The 18208-nt window shown below is 38.4% G+C and overlaps 1 protein-coding gene across 1 annotated transcript in view; it reads right to left on the minus strand.

The window, feature by feature from the left end:
• The window catches only part of Axn (protein axin), a 228954-nt gene that overhangs the window by 74066 nt on the left and 136680 nt on the right, over positions 1-18208 (minus strand). Inside the window, exon 6 of the mRNA XM_090377779.1 lies at positions 5171-5572. Within this exon, the coding sequence (XP_090233905.1) occupies positions 5171-5572 (402 nt within the window). The remainder of the gene's footprint in view (positions 1-5170; positions 5573-18208) is intronic.

The raw sequence follows: 18208 nt of genomic DNA on the forward strand, positions 1-18208 counted from the left end.
CTGCTTGGACAATATTTTCTGTGATGTACTTAACTGCACCATTGATAGACTCTTGACTGACCGTGCTAAGATCAAAAATTGCCTGATGTTGGAAGGCAGTCCAGTCAGCCTGATCAATCTTCCACCGTGGTAACCTGAAGGGAAGACATGGTCTCCCACCGTGTAACGAGGTTATCACAGGGAAGTGATCACTTCCGTATGGATTCTCCTCCACTTCCCAGGTGAGTGAAGGGAGTAGAGAAGGGGAGCAGATAGAGAGATCAATGGCAGAAAAAGTACGGGTAGGCATGTGGAAGAAGGTGTTTGTTCCAGTATTTAGAAGGGAAAGGTCATTGTCACTGAGCATACGCTCTATGACTCGTCCCCCTTCCGTTGATGTTAGCACTACCCCACAGGGTGTTATGTCCATTCATATCCCCGAGAAGTAAGAAAGGGGGAGGCAACTGCGTTAGAACATCATCAAGGTCTGCCTGGGAGATGTCAGTCCCAGGTGGCAAATAGATAGAGCACACAGTTAATAAAAATCCCACCGTAAGGCGAATTGCAACAGCCTCTATGCTAGTTGTAATTAGTAAGGGCTGCACTGGGGTCTGGTTACCCACAAGGATAGCCACTCCCCCATGTACAGAGCCACCCGCAATTCTATCCTTACGAATGATGGTAATGTTATGCATCGTGGGATCGTCATTTGCCTTTAAGTATGTCTCCTGCAAGCAAAAGCAAACTGGCTCGGGCTTTTGCAGGAGGGCCTTGATGTCATCAATGTTTCGCCGGAATCCACGACAATTCCATTGTAGGAATTTAGCCATTATTTTGGCTTGGTGGGTCCATCAGGCGGCTTCCGAGGTGCTGAGGGCTTACTTTTATCAGTCTTGGATTTGTCCTTTTTGGGGAAGAATGGATGCTGTCCCGTGTCCATTTCCTCCTCCGCGAAGAGTTCCAAGACTGACTCTTCGGGTACCTCCTTCTGCTCCACATCCATCTTTTCTTGGGTACTAGGGGGAACTTCCCCTTTCTTATTCTTTTCTTTCATAATTGTCTTTGTTACTTGTGGAGCATTGGGAGGTAGTACCGATATAGGAGTGGCAGCTGATTGGTCCTTTTGTGCAGGTTTTTGAGAACTTAAGAGATACCGCGCGATGGGAGTGAAAGACTCCTTTGGAGGAATGGTCATGTCCGTCTGAGTTCCGACGGAACATCTCCCTGCTACCTTCTGGGTGTAGGTAGGTCTGTTGGTATTCAGGGGTTTCACCGATTTCCTTGCCTCCTGGTATGATATGTTAAGCTCTGCCTTCAGCCGTTGAATCTCTTTTTCTTCTTTCCACCTCTGGCATGCTCGTGAGTAGGCCGGGTGTTCGCCTTCACAGTTAATACAGGTGGGTTTTGCGGCTGAACATGCTGTTGTTTCGTGGTCCTTTGCACCACACCGGGCGCATGCAAGGACTCCACGGCAGGCCATTTGAGAATGTCCATACTTCTGACATTTAAAACACCGTAAAGGGTTCGGAATGTATGGACGTACTGGACAGTTGATGTATCCAGCTTTAATCTCATCAGGAGGTTTGGGAGAGTTAAAAGTCAGGATAACACTCCTGGTTTTAACAATTTTCCCATCCCTTCGCGCAGTGATTCTCTTGACGGCAGTAACTCCCTGTGGTTTTAATTTGGAGCAGATTTCTTCCTCGGTGACGTCGAGAAGGTCCCACTCCGAAATGACACCTCTTGATGAATTTAGTGTTCTGTGTGGTGTCACTGTTACGGGTATTCCTCCGATTGATGTTACTCGGAGTAGATGTTCAGACTGCCTGTCATTTTTTGTTTCAATCAAGAGGTCCCCGGAACGGAGCCTCTTAACTGATTTGGGTGAACCTGCTAACCCGTCTAACCCTTTTTGAATAAAAAAGGGCGACATTTTACCAATTGGTGTTTCATTGGTGGAATGCATAATTAAGAACCTTGGAACAGGCCCTGATGGTAATTCGGTTCGCTGCCTTTTTTTAGCAATAATGCTATCTGTCTCCTTTTCCTTGATTTCAGATAGGGACCGGGTTGGGGCCCCTGAAGAATTTAGTTTATCAGGATTCATAGAGATTTTTATATGGTTCAGTGCCTGGGCTCCCCACCCACCACGGAGCCCAAAGGGACGCCCACTACCCGGCATGCAATAAATGCGCTCGGGAGTGGGACGCCAGGGCTACCCAGACACTATACCCGCACCGCCGCCAGCCTGAATCCTGTCCCTCGGACCATGAGGGTAGGGGCGTGGCATTGTCACGGTTGACCCTTGCAGGCGAGCCTACTAGCCGATTGATCCTAGCCAGGCCTTCCAGGACCACCCGTCTTGTCGAAGCAGGGGCCAAAGTGGTGTATTGAAGCTGGGCCCCTCAACCACCAGGATCCCCCTTTCCGAATTTCCACAGGTCGCAGCGCACGGCAAACACGCCGGATTCCATTGATGTAAGCCTGGAACCTGGGCTGTGGGCGTTGGATCCCAGTGATGCTAGTCTGGAAGTCCAGCAGCGTCACTGGGAGGTCCCCTCACCACGTACAGGTGCCCACGTCGAGGGGTCTTAAACTGGAAAGTGAAGTGCAATGTATACTATCATCAGCAAAACTACAGATAGGATGCTCAGTCAGTGGAAGAAGATCATTAATACACAAGCGTAGGAGAAAGAACTATACCTTAGGGAACACTGGCATTAGTGACTGGCATTAGAAGACTTCTACCATTACCTACAACAAGCAGAGAGATAAAATCCATAGATGGAAGCTTGTTTAGAGGATCTTTAAGCCAAACATGATCAAAAGCCTTAGATATGTCAAGAGCAACTGCTTGAGTTTCACCAGTGATTGACACTGGCAGAATCCATATTGGCAAACAATGATCAGATGGAAGGATGCGATACTTTAGGAGTTGGTGGTTAAAGGATTTCTCCATTAGTTTGGAAAGAATAGAAAGAAGTAAGTGCAATGGGGACAATAACTGGATTAAAGGGATTTGTTACCCTTTTTAAGAATTGGTTAGATATGAGAAAACTATATTCTGTGTCCGTGATAAGTTATAATTGGAGCTGTGAATTCAGTGGATTTCTTAACTTTAAAATTAGTTTGCTCCATTTTTCCCTGGAAGGAGAACTTTCCCTGCTGGGGTTACTAGTCCTGCCATGCAGATGCATAGCAGTGCCACCCGGTGATCATGCAGTATGAGGTTCAAACTAAACATAAACAGAAAATGTAAAAGAAAAAGAGAAGGGAAGGATGATCCTTCCTAATCAAATAAATTAATTTCTTCACTAAACATTAGCTAATTGAGTATTAAAAAGTTTAAACAAGAAAATTTTTCAGTTCAAGGAGAGTGACAATTCCCTGGCTCCTCTCAAGATGTGCGCATAGTATGCCAGTTTTCTCCTCTGTATATCTTTATTGAGTACATCTGTTTTTGACACTGTAAAACACTTTCATTATTAGCTTTTCTTATCAAATTGATTCTAGTCATTCTTCAGTAGATTTTGAGGTTTTGCTTGCCATCTCATATGCCTGCATATGAGATGGCACCACATCTCATACGCTGCCTCCAATGTTTACCTCATTTCTTTGATAATTATCTAGGTTTCTGATCCAAATGTAACATTTCCAAGTTGTTTCTTAATTCCAAATTCAGCCTGCCCTCACATAGGATTTTTCTCATTTGTGAAATTTGTTTTTACTTGTCGAATACAGTCTTTAGTTTGATCGGTACCTGAGTTAAATAACTTTCCTCGCTGGCAAAAGTCATTAATTCATATGGAAACATTTCCATTTCAATTCACAGGCAAACATTTCCAAGGATTGTAGATTCCCATTTTTGAGGAAAATGGGGAACGTTAATTTTTTGTTTAGTGATGCACATAATTTGAAATTTTTTCTTAATTCTTCAAATTTTTATTGTTTCCCTCATAAGTAGTTCTCTTTCTGAAGAACTGGACAACCACGATCATCTGCAAATATCAGGTTTACAATTGTAAACTACTGTAATCAAAGTAAAATTTTAAAATGAAAGGCATCAAAATAATATTTTACCATTGCAAAATTAATGTTGATGTCTTCTACCCTCACATTCAGGGTTTTCTATATTATTTTTTCTACATATAAGCACACAATCTTGTCTTACACGTCTGATTTAAATCCAGTCCATTCCACATTTTTTATTCTTGTTTTCTGATTCCAGCAGGCATCTTTTAAGATTCTTCTTTCTCTAGAGTCGAGTCCTATGTTATATAGGTTTTCAGTTAATTTATTGAAGATGATCTTGTCGAATACATTCTTGTAGTCTAGAAAATGCAAAAGTAGTGGGACATTCATATATCTTTTCAAAAATTTGAGAGAAGTGCAAAAATGAATTAAGCTGTTCCAACCCATTTTAAATCAAAAATTGGTTATTTTCAATTATTTATCCATTCCCCCTGCACAAATTCTAATGTGTATTACTTGTGAGTGTGATTTCATTGATGAGGTCTAGTAAGCTGACTGTTCTATGGTTTGTGTGTTTTTTTTTTTTTGTATATTTTGTTAAGAATATTAATGATTTCTTAGCAGTTAAGAATTTCATCTGGGCCAGTCACCAGGTGAAATTCCTACTGAAATGAAGTTAGGTAATAGGCCTTTTCTTCTCTTAAGGCTGATGATAAATACACCTTGGTTTCTTTGCATTATTTTGCCATTTGCAGTCCTAACTTATTTTGTATAAATCACTATACCAATATATGTTGTTGTTGTTTTGGTTTTTAGGAGCATTAGCAACTAAGGCCATATTGCTCTGGGAATATGCGGTGGTCATTCCCTGACCATTCCGAATTCTGTATTTGGTGGTGACGGGCTCAAACCCTGGTCTAATCAAGAAGCGTGTGCTACGCACTGTTGCTCCTTCCCACCTGGCTACGGAGGTGCCATACCAAGATATATTAGTCCTCAATGAGTGGAACATAAATGGTCTTAAAAAAAAAAAAAAAATCAGATTCCAGCTTAAAATGTTATTATCTTAAATCATTATGTCCAGTCCAGATCATTATACATCATTGACAGTTGACAATCACAATGCTATTTAAAAACTGATGAAATGGTATGCTTATTAACAATTTAATTTCTACTATGGAGAAACACAATATAATGTTTTTAGAAAAACGCTACAAACCTTTCTATGCCGTCCACTTGCACTGCTATTATAGTGTACTGAATTTCGACAACGTTGAACACTATGGTGCATAAGAGGTACAGAATCATGACTTGAATGTATACTGTTTTCTAGCAACTCAAACCTTGTTAAAGGATTGTAATGTGCAGAAGAAACAGGAATTGATCTTCTTTTATCTGATGTGGGAGAAAGATGTCCAGGAGACCTCTGTGGTGTATGTTGCACTGAATCACTCCAAACTCTGGAAACATGTTGATCCAATATAGACTGATCACTTTCATCTGTAATGGACAACTTATCTCTCATACTTGTTAACAATAACTGTTTAGTAATTACTATGTCAGGACTCACTGAAGCATGAATGCCACTATCACCTGATTTAAGCATATGTTTTTCTTCTCCCTAAATTAATAAAGTTAATGTAAATAATTATTATCAAAAATACTTCTATATAATATAAGCACATATATATAACTGCATATAACATTTTTATATGAAAAAAAAAAAAAAAAAAAAAATCCAATTTAAAGATGAGAAAAATCTGAAATCTATATTCACTAACATATTAGTGCTAGTATTAAATACAAGTCAATGAAGGTGAGAGAATCAAGTTCCAAACCACAAACACCCCAAAATTATATTTCATATATAAAAAAAATAATAATAATAAAAATATTCTGATCCCTATGCTTCTAAGTATCTTTCAGGTAAATTCAAAGCCCAGGCAATAGCAATAAATGAAGTTCAGCAACTGTAAACGGAGCCAAGGTTACTTTTTAATGAAAAGAATTAGCTAGCCTTGTTCACTGTAGCGTGTTATTTACAGCAGTTGTATTGAGATGTAATACAGGTAGCATTTGCAGTGCAGACTGGTGCCTGCTCTGGCACCTGTCAGCACTGTTCAGAAAACTTCATATCATAGCTGACTTTGTTTCATCCTCCACTTCCCTGGGGTCTTGTGAATGATATACAGGAATTTTGCTAGCAAGGATAAGGAGGTAATTATCCCCTTGTATAATGCAATGGTCAGGCCACACCTTGAGTACTACGTACAGGTCTGGAAGCCTCATTTTAGGAAGGATGTAGAGTTGCTAGAAAGAGTACAAAAAAGGGCAAGAAGATTGGTGAGGGGAACAAAGGGGTGCTCTTATGAAGAAAGGCTAAGTTCTGCAAATTGCAGCATCTGGAGACTAGGCACCCTGTGAAATGATCTGATTGAGGTGCATATGGTCTTGAATGGACTGAGCAGGCTCAATGTTGATGGCATTCTTCCTCTTGCTCAGATTACAAACCTGAGTGGGCATAATATCCTGAAAGAGGCCTTCTGAGGTCGGGAAAACTCATGTCTAAGAATATATAAATTCATACACCGACCATTGAATAAAATTTAAAATGACTACAATCTTTACACAAAAAAAAAAAAAAAAAAAATATTTACAATAAACTATTACGGAATGCTAAAAACTGTAATAAAAGATCATTTACAATAAAATTTGCTAAAATATAAAACATTAAAAGCGCTAAAAATCTGAAGCTTTCAGGAGCGTCAGCTCCCTTCTTCAACAGTGATATGACTTCCTGCAACATCTCCTTAAGTAGCAGGCTCATGGTACCTCCACACATGGTATTTCTCCACGTGGTTCAATCGGCACATGGTCAGAACTGGAAGCGGAAATGTCTCGGGAACGTGGCAAAGAAAATCGTTCATCCGACCTTAATATAATTGTTTCAAAGATAGGATTAATACGTATACCTCTATCTCTGTTTATTGTATTCCTACTGGATGAACTAATCCGTAAACCCTCGAGCCATTTACGCTCCCAGTATCCATGTGCACGATCCAAAATAATAGCGTCCTCCGGGGAGATTTGATGCTGCTTCTCCCAAAAATGTTCGGCCACAGCAGACTTGTTGTATTCAGCGGTTCTTATGGCATTTAAATGTTCCCCCAGACGATCCCTGAGCCGTCGTTTTGTTTCCCCCACATAACACTCCCCACAATCCGGGCATTCTATTCTATAAACCACTTCACTACTAAGATCTTTTGGTATGCGGTCTTTGACCTGAGACACAGCTGTGCACAGCCTCCGCCCAGGAAGCTGTACACAGCGTGTCCCATAACCCCGTAAAATTCTTGCTAGATGTTCAGTAAGGCCTGGATAGTAGGGGATGTATGCGGTGGCTACCGGAACGAACGACTCCCTACGTTCGGACACTCCTCTACTATATCTATCCAGGATCCTCTGGGGGTATCCGCACTTTCTAAGTTCTGCCGTGACACGATTAATTTCTTTTTCTTTATCCTCAGAAGTGGTACAGTGTGATCTTACTCTGTCAAATAAAGCTTTTGCAACACTATTCTTATATTGTCCAGCTTGTGCTGAATTGAAATGGGTGTATTGACCTCTACACATGGGTTTTTTAAAAACTGACGTCTTAAGTCTAAAACCCACCCTGGAGATCAATACATCCAAAAATGACAGGGTACCACCCGTTTCCACCTCTGAGGTAAATTGTATAAATTGGGAGAAGCTATTAAGCCAGCAAACGGCATCATCCTCCCTCCCCTTCTGGACCAGGGCAAAGGTATCATCAACATATCTTCTCCAATTCCTAATAGGAAACGAACACCCACTGAGTGGGCATAAACTGAAATTGAGCAGACAGTTGTCGAATACATCTGCAGAAATTTGCCCTTAGCCAACATGTAGTTGATTGCTGGAACAAACTTCCATCTATCATTGTGGAAGTTAGCTTAAATAAATTCAAGAAAGTAGTGGACAAAAAAGTCTTTTTTCGTCCACTTCTTTTTTTTTTTTTTGGCTGATGCTCTATAAGCTTGCTTTCTTGCATCATATGCATCTGCTAATGCTAATAACAGCTCCCTCAGACATGTAGCATTCCTTAGAGATCTGGGACACCTTTAAATGTTTGTTATTCAGGACACAGGTTTCCACAGCCTGGCTGGAGTGGTCAGTGTCACAGGCCTTCCTAGACATCGATCAACTTCGACGGAGTCTCTACCCTACTTGAATTGTTTCGACCAGAATTTCACCTGGTATTCTGATGGCCGTATACTCAGCCATCATCCTTTCATAAATGGCCTTTGGCCAATTTCCTTCCTGCTTCTATTCAAAATGCTTCTATTGGAACACACAGCAGCCTGTAAAGCAAGGTATTGGGGATTTCAAGGCCACCTGGGAACAAGCAAATACATGGGTTGGGTTAGGATTCCTAAGAGTAAAAACAAGTGCATGTGTACTTCCATGACAACCAATGATAGGAACATAGTAAATAAATTTGATGAATTTAAAGCACTCATCAAGTCATCAAATGCAGACATTGTGGAAAATATTGGTGATAGTGTCACTCATCTAATGGATGCAAAAATTTGAATATGGGTGGTACAGTGTTAAAAGAAATGACACACAGGATGGGGGAGGGTTTATACTCTTAGTTAAATACAGTACAATCCTGTTAATGCAAAGTACTCGTTTATATCAATGTAGGAGTTCGGCAAATAAATTTCATGAATTTGAGGTGTTGGTCAAAACATCAAAGGCAGTATTGTTGGGATATCAGAGGCATGGTGTCACACAGATATAAGGAATGCAGAAATATAATTTGGGGAGAACAATGTGTACAGGAATGATAGTCAGGATTGGAAGGGAGAAGGAGTTATGCTATTAGTTAAGAAAATTAAAAATCCAAGAAAGTACTAGTCAACATGGGAGGAGCAGTCGAGTCAGTCTGGTGTGACACAAATACTGTGAAAGCAAAATTAAGAGTAGGTGTGTGTTATAAGCCTAATGACTCTGATCAGTATAATAAACAACTTTACAGAGAAACAGAATGGACCATAAATCAGATTGTCTTATAATGGAGGATTTTAATTTCCCAGATATTGACTGAAATTTGGGGGTTGGTCACTCACACACTAGCAAGGCTTTTGTGGATTTATTGCATAATTGTTTTCTACGGCAGCATGTTTGGGAGGCAATTAGAGGGAGTAATACTCTTGATCTGATTATCACCAGTGATTCTTCAAGCATTAAGAATTTGCATGTAAAGGAACTACTAGGTGGCATTGATCACAGTGTGCTGAAGTGGGATTTACTCAATGAGGTAACTACCATCAGGGGTAAATGGAAGGGTTTTTTTCTTTTGTAAAGATGACTATGGTTGCCTGAGACAGTTTTTAAATTCTATATGGTGGGACCAACTGATGATGTTACCAACAGCAAATTCTAAATGGGAAGCATTCAAAGAATTAATCCTGGAAGCTACTAGGCTTTACATACCAACTAAGAAATACTGTTCAGGGTTTAGGCCTGAATGAGACATGTGGCAGAGAAGAAAAATGAATGGGATACATATAAATTAACAGGTGACATGGAAGCCTATGAGAGATCTTTGGTAAAGGATGCAAAGAAAAACAGCAAAGAGTTTTTTTACTTATGCAAACTCTAGAAGGAAGGGAATGAATAAGATTGCTCCACTTGATATTGGTGGTTTAACTGTTGATGTTCTGCTCAGATAGCTAACAAACTGAGTATTTTGCATCTACATTCACACGAGGAATTATTGAGGAAGGGAAATGCCAGAGGTGTATTAAACTCTGGCAGTGAGCTAAATGATTTTGTAATAAGTGAGAGCAAAGTGGAGGAGAAATTGTTGAAGATAAACATAAGAAAGGCACCAGGGTTGATGGGATCTATCCAGTTGTATTAAAGGAGGCAGCAACGGAAGTAAGCAATCCCCTAGCCATAAATATGAGAGCTTCCTTGGACTTAGGGGAGGTACCCATAGACTGGAGATGTGCAAATGTGACATCAATTCACAAAGGAGGAACAAAGAGTGACACTGGTAATTACAGATCTGTTAGTCTAACTTCTGTTCCAGAGAAAATAAATAATGGAGTCACTGGTTAAGGGATCATCTAGACAAGACTGCAGTTCAGACACAGCATGGGTTTGGTAAGGGGAAATCTTGTCTGACAAATTTGAATGGATACTATGATGTGGTCAAAAAGGAATTGGATACAAAGAATAATTTTGATATCATATACTTGGATTTTAGGAAAGCTATTGTAAAAATTGCAGCAGAATGGCATTAAGATGCTACAATGGATAAAACGAAGGTGGAGTGGGAGAAAACAAAGTGGTCATCAATGGACAGTGCTTTTCATGGACTAATGTTATTAATGGAGTCACCCAGGGCCCCATTATAAAAAATGCCTGGATGGATGTTTCAGTTTTCCGAGATTGGTTTATAATTTTTTTAAATTTAATTAATCTTAATTATTCAATTTAATCGTAAGGTAATACTGAATTTATTTAATCTTGCCTTACGTTTGATTATCCGGAAAAGGTCTGATGTCAGTTATTCTGGATAACTGATGCTCTACTTCAGTGGTTTTCAACTGGGATGCTGCAACAGCATTCCAGGGGTGCCACATAATTTGGATTTAAGTTACTTAAACTTTTTATTTTTTTAAATTTTAAATTTATACGTTTATTTCATTATAAAAAGGTGTACGGTACCTTTTTAATTTTGTGGTGATCTATAATTGATGTTTACTTAGTACCACTATATAAAGAATAAAATTATTATATATATATATTATATAATTTGTATTATGAATCGTAATTTTGTTTATAGTTATATTATTGTAATAACTATCATATAACATATATTTTTTAATATATTATATATATATACACACACACACACACACACACACACATACAGAGAGAGAATTGGATCTAACAGGCAGAAAATTGAGAAGGGGTGCCACAAACTAAAAGAAATTAGGAGTGCTGTTATTAAAAAAAAAGGTCAAAAACCACTGCTCTACTGTAATAACAAAAATAAAAAATTTCCCAGTTCACCTATTCACCCTCTAATAGTTTTCCTAGTTCTGCCATAAATTTCTTCAAACTACACATTTCCAGAACAAGGGATGATCCACAATCACCAACTCACTGCCTGAAGACAAACTCCTGCACATCTATTCAGCAATCATCCTTAATCGGTTTGAATTCCCCTCATGTGCATACTTTGAGCAACAGGAAGAATCTTAGCCTAGGGAAAACGAGGTTGACCACAAGTGGGAGAAGATTTTTCAGCTCCAGCAAAAGGATACATTTTTGATAAATTTTTGTCATTTTAATAACTTAATTGTCATATTAATTTATTTTCTAGAAGTAGCTTTATAGTCCTAGTCACATTCCTTAGTTTATTTTTAATTTAGATAAAGATTTTGTAAGTTCCTACATAGAACCTTGTCCCATTCGAAACTTGCCGCAATTGTTGTAGTATATTAGATCAATATGAATATCTTGAACTTGATAGTGTAAGGTATAACATAAAACTAGATAGTGTAATATAAATCAGGAATCTATTAGCTTATTGTCAGTTATAGTATTGTCAATTAATCAAATTGCTAATCTCATTAATTTTCATTATTAATTAAATTGTATTTAAACAGAAATCATGCCACAGAATACCAGAAAAGCAATGAGCACAAAGAAGCAGGAGTGCTGTGGCTTGGGAGAAAAACCAAAGGGGACGATTCTTCAATGTTCTTCATAGTCTAAAAAAAATGTGCAAAATGTTTCCGGATCTTATCGGAACAGGACAAGAACTAGCCAAAGAGGATGACTTTGTGTGTATGCTAGGTGCAGAGAGTGTCAAGAAATTAGGCAGCAACTTGACATTTTGATGAGAATTTGAGGTGTAGGGCAGATGCCCTCGAAGTAATTAAAATGAGGGACTCATCAAGCTCCCAGCTGCCCAACTCAATGCCACAGCTCACTCTTGTGCATCAGGCAACACAGCTGCAATCTTCAGGGCAGAATGTGCTAGTCCCACAGGAGCTAGTTATTGTTGGTGACTCGATTGTCAGGGAAACAGGAAATATATTGTGCAAAAAGGATATGTGGAACAGGACCAGGGTATGTCTGCAGGGACAAAAGTTGATGATGTTGTAGAGCTGATATCTTTTAAGGGTAAAAAAGGTGATATTGTTGTATACGTTGCACTAATGACATTAAGTGTAGGAGATCTGCAGACTTACTTGACAAGTACAGGTCAATGTTGGAAAAACGTTGCAAGTAAGGATTAAATTTGAAAGTGTCTGCAATTCTACCCACACATCACAGGAAGGAGTATATGATAAGAGTCTTGTCAATCAATTCCACCCTGGAGAGATTGTGCAAGGCTGGTCAGCTACAATTTTTCTCAGCATGGTCTGTGCTTGTTATTTTTGGAATGCAATATGGCCTTAGTTGCTAGGAGCATTAGCAACTAAGGCCATATTGCTCCAGAGATATGCGGTGATCATTCCCTGACCTTTCTGCATCCTCCGTATTTGGTGGTCACGGGCTTGAACCCCGGTCTAATCAAGAAGTGTGTGCTATGCATTGCCGCTCCTGCCCACCTGGCTATGGAGGTCCCAGTCTGTGCTTGTTAACAAGGGAGATTGCTGGTAGAGGGATGGGATACACTTAAATAGAAAAGGTGCAATAATATTTGCTGATACTATCAAGACAAAGTTAGGTGGGTTGGAAAACTGCTAGCTTGGCAGTATTCACAGACTAATAGATTAACAGTAGCCACAGGCAGAGGTGGAAGTGATTCTTGCACTGCATCTATTGGAATGAGCAGCAGCCTGGAAAGCAAGTTGCTGGGGATTTCAAGACCTACTGGGAGTCATCATGACACAAGTAAATACATGGGTTGTGTTAGGGTAATTAAGAGTAAGAATAGGTGCATGTATACTTGCATGTACACCAATGCTAGGAGTATAGTAAATAAATTTGGTGAATTTGAAGTGTTGGTCATGACATCAAAGGCAGATTTTTTTGGGATATCAGAGATGCAGTGACACAGATATAAGGAACGCAGAACTGGAATTTGGGAAGTACAATGTATAAGAAAGGCAGACAGGATAGGAAGGGAGGAGGTATTATGCTGTTATTTAAGAAACATAAAATCTAAGGCAGTGCATCCAGTTCACTTTGTGGACAGTGCAATATTGAATCAGTCTTGTGTGAAATAAGCACTGGGAAAGCAAAAAAGAGGGTAGGAGTGTGTTTTTTTTTTTTTTTTTTGTTATTTGTTGGCGCATCGACTTCGGTGGCCGTAATGCACCTCCCAAGGTTTTTACACTACTCTGATCCATGCCCGAGGCAGGATTCGAACCTGCGGAGTGTGTTATAGGTCTAATGACTCTGACAAGAACATTGAACAACTATAAAGAGAAATAGAGTAGGCCACTACATCAGAATGTCTTATAATGGAGTATTTTAACTTCCCAGATATTGACTGGAACTTTTAGATTGATCACTCGCACACTGCAAGATTTTGGGATTAACTGTACGATTGTTTTCTACAGTAGCATATTCGAGGGGAAAACAGAGGAAGTAACACTCTTGATCTAATTATCAGCAGTGTTTATTCAAGAATTAAGAATCTGCAGATAAAAGAATCACTAGGTGGCAGTTCTTACAGTGTATGATGTGGATTCTAATTAAATATGTAATTAGCATTAAGCAAAATGGAAATGGTTTTTGCATTTGTAAAGGTGATTACAATGGTTTCAGACAAATTCTATACAGTGGGACCAACTGATGACATTACCAACAGCAAATTCTAAATGGGAAGCATTCAAGGAATTAATCTCAGAAGCTACTGGGCTTTTCATATCAACAAAGAAAAACTGTTCAAGGTTTAGGCCCAAACGAATGTCAGATTAACTAGTAAGACAGGGAAGAAAGATGCATGGGATGCATATAAATTATCAGGTTTAAATCAAGTTGCAAAGGAGGTTAGTTGTTGTTGGTATTTGGCTTAACGATACAAGGGCTACTGAGGCCAAATTGTGTCTGCTCATAGTTTATTTAGTCAAAATATACCGCTGTAGATGTTAAATTAAACACTCCTGTATAGGTCAATACATTTTAAATAGATTACAAGTTCTTCTACGTTTGCATAATTTCCCAGGATATGAGTTAAATCATGTGAGAGGTTCAGCCTAGAGACCGACTGAAAAGTGTTTGACCGTATGGTTGAATATAAGGGACAATCAAACAGAAAATGCCTAACAGTAAGTTGAACAGTAAGATGGGAATGTCCAATTCTGAGTCTTGCCAGTACCACTTCCTCTCATCTGTTTCGTTGAGAGCCTGAGAGCCACAGCTTTGGTTCTTGCTTTAAAGTAAAGGTAAAGTTTGCTGTCAGTATTGCTTTTCCAGATCTGTGACCAATTGTCGTAACTTGCTTTGTGAATAACAGGCTTATAATCAGTGTAAGGAACCCGAGGATCTTCTGGAACAGCTGGTTGAGGATGTTTAGCTGCGAGGTCCTCACTTTTATTTCCCAGAATGCCAAAATGGTCAGGGATCCAGCAAAAACTGATTGGACACGCTGCAGGAAAATAGCTGAGAATGAATGTGTTTCAAGGTAGGATGAGAAGATGAGAAATTCTTCCTTATGGCAGAAACAGCACTGAGGGAGTCAGTATAAATTACAGCAGGTGAGATGGAAAGTTCAATAATTTTACTAAGTGCTAATTTGATGGCATATAATTCAGCCGTGAAGACACTGCAGGCTAATGGTAGTGAGGCTGTAACCGTTAGAGAAGAAAAAACTGCAGCAGCACCAACCGTACTGGCTGTTTTGGATCAGTTAGTATAGATTTTACAGGCATGGGAGTTCAGAGTAGTGCAACTGCCTGATATTAAAGGAAGATACAGTATTCTCCCCCACTCCAGAAAATGTGAATTGTGAGAGGCAGAAATGTACATCCAAGGTGGAACAGGTGCAGTTGCGTCCTGAAAAATATCGCGTAAAAAAAATTGATATTCCAACTCTGAGAAAGCAGGCCTGTTTTCATTTGGCTTGCTCTCACAGAACAAATCCCACCAAGTATTATAAACATACTCCCAACTGGGGTGAGATGGAAGACTGGATCATAGCAGCATAGTGGAGCAGTAATGATTTCCTACGAAGATGTAATGGAGGATCATGTGCTTTGATATAAAGACTCTAGATTGGACAAGGCCTAAAAGCAGCCAACACAATTCTGAGAGCACTGTGCTGGATAACATTTAGATGTTGTAAAGTAGTGCTTCTGGCAGAGTCATACACAGGACAACAATAATCTAGCCGTGATGGATTAAAGTTCTATAAAGATGCAGTAGAGTATACCGATCAGCGACCCATGGCATAGCCGAGAATGATCGCAGTATATTCAGATGCTTTAGACATGTATTTCTTAAATGAGAGACACGAGCTTGGAAGTTCAGTTTGCTGTCTAATATCAGTCCAAGAAATTTAACTGTACTAAGAAGTGGGATTGGAATATTGTTTATTTGAAGTTCCGGATGGGGATGGAGAGCTCATTTCTTGCAAAAGTGAGTTAAAGTACATTTCTTTTCTGATAGTTGTTAGCCATTCTGTGAAGTCCAGGATTGTATTTTGGTTTGTTGTTTGTTATTTGGTTTTTAGGAGCATTAGCAACAAAGGCCATATTGCTCCGGGATATGCGGTGGTCATTCCCTGAGGATTTGGAGTTATCCCTGTTTGTAAGGAGCAAATAATTGGAAAGTGATCATTAGGGTTCGGATTTTTATGTATATTATCATATTCATTTTTTGTTTAGATAAAGGCACGAAACTTAGTGAGTTGATGTTACATGGTCTGAGGATCCTAAAGAAGCGTGTTTGTAATTTCATATTTCATCATATTTTACACATTAGGTCATAATTTCAAAAAATATATGAAATATATTTAATAGCATATTTTATACTTGACATAATTTTCATATTTTATCTTACGATAATCGACAAATTATTTATCAAATTGATTTAATAATAATAATAGCAATAAGAGCTTAATGGTACTCACCTCAATTGATCTGCTTAGTTACATGGTATTGAAGTGGAAATGAGTTTAAATAATAATAAAAAAAATAATAATAATTATCAAATTGATTTAAAATATATTTCTAAAAAACCGTGGAAATTTACATTTAATCATTTCACATTCCGGCGTGGCAGGCAAGAGTGGCTAAATCCCAAAGTTATTTTGATTGGCTGGTTAGTCACTCACAACGACACATTAGCTTTTTTTTTTTTTTTTTTGTAGTTGTTGCGCATCGGCTTCTGTAGCCATAATGCACCTCCCAAGGTTTTTGCAGTACTTTGATCCAAGTCCGAGGCGGAATTCGAACCCGCGACCCACATTAGCGTAATTTTAGCTATAATTTAAAACTTTACAGTAGTTTCACCTTATATTGAGTTCAACGAATTATTCGTTCAACTTATTTTATACAGTAGAAACTGCAGCTGTTGGCAAAATGAAGCCAAAATCGAGCAAAACTGAAATTTTTAGAAAATGGATTTCTTCTGTGGTTAAAGAAGAATCTAAAGATACACACTAAATGGATGGAAAAATAATATATTGCAACACGTGCAATAAAGAGGTATGTAAATTAATTAATTACCTGGTAATAAATCTATCATAATTTTTATTTTTGGATGCTTCGATATATGGACATTCCAAATTTAATTGCTCATGCATATTAGTTTTTTCATACAATTTTTCATATAAATTGGAAAATAATAATAATCTTCAATAAATATATAAATACTTTTTTTTAAGGGTCAGTGCACAAAAGTATCCTAATTACAACAGCATAACATTAATGCTTTGCATGAAGCAAACATAAGGAGAAGAATTTCAGGTGCGTACTACACAGCAGCTGCTTACTGCAGAAAACCAAAAAACACCAGATCCATTCTTTGCCGATTTATGCCAAACAATGGTTGCTGCAAACATTCCTTGGAACAAAGTGAACAATCCGGTCTTCAAAAGCTTCTCGGAAAAATACTGCTCCCGAAAAATTCCTGACAAATCAACGTTACGGAAAAATTACCTTGAGGACTGCAATAAATCACAGTATGCTCTCACTGATTTTATTAATTTATTAATTAAAGACTGAACGCTGTGTAGGCAATATTTTAATTAGTTTATTTATTTACTTATTTGCAGTGTCTAAACAATATTCGCGAAGATATTGGAAGCAGCTGTGGGTGGGTTCAGTTGATGAAACCACAGATTGTGAAGGCAGATATGTAGCAAATTTTATTGTCAGAAAGCTTGATTCTGACAGACCATCTAAACCATATCTCCTTGCATCAAAGGGTCTGGATAAAACAATCATGCAACTCTTGCTAGATTTCTTAATGATTCTCTCGGTAAGTACCATATCTCTGTGATCGACTGATAGCTGCTACATTGGAATGGGAGTCTACGCGGTTAAAATTAAACTAAAAAATAATATTTTTGTCATTTTTACTTATTATTTAATTATTTAAAATTATAAATGTATAATTTATAAAATGATAAATTAAATTAATACACAATTACTTATTTGTTTCAGGTATTTTGTGGCTGGAAATCTGAATCCTAGTGATCACTGTTAAAAAGATCGGTTAATACAGACCATGTCATGATTGGAAAGATGGAAGGTGAGCAAATTAACAAGTCAATTTCAGAATTAACAGATTCAGCAGCCTATATGCTCAAAGCTGGGAAAGCATTGTAGACATTTTTTTTCTGAGCATGATACATCTTATTTGTTTGGCACATGGTCTCCACCATATAGCAGAACAAGTGCATTCAGAATTTAAGGATGTTGACAAGCTGATATCACTGACTAAAAAGGTCTTCCTTAAGGCGCCCTCAAGAGTACAGCTTTTAAAAGAAATACACCCTGATCTGCCACTTCCACCAGAACCAGTAATCACAAGATGGGGGACCTGGCTTGACGCTGTGTCGTATTATGGCCAACGTTTTACAGCAATCAAGGAGGTTAGTTACAGTTTTAAATAAAACTTAAATACGTGATATTTAAAGTCATGAATAATTTTATTTTTATTTATAGGTAATTGACAACTTGGTACCCGAGAAAGCTAAATCCATATCTGAAGCACAGGAAATTTTTGCTAAGGAGAAGGTATCCCATGATGT

This window comes from Mastigoproctus giganteus, chromosome 7, assembly GCF_048544385.1.
Source record: "Mastigoproctus giganteus isolate SK-2022 chromosome 7, ASM4854438v1, whole genome shotgun sequence".
Lineage (NCBI taxonomy): Eukaryota > Metazoa > Arthropoda > Arachnida > Uropygi > Thelyphonidae > Mastigoproctus > Mastigoproctus giganteus.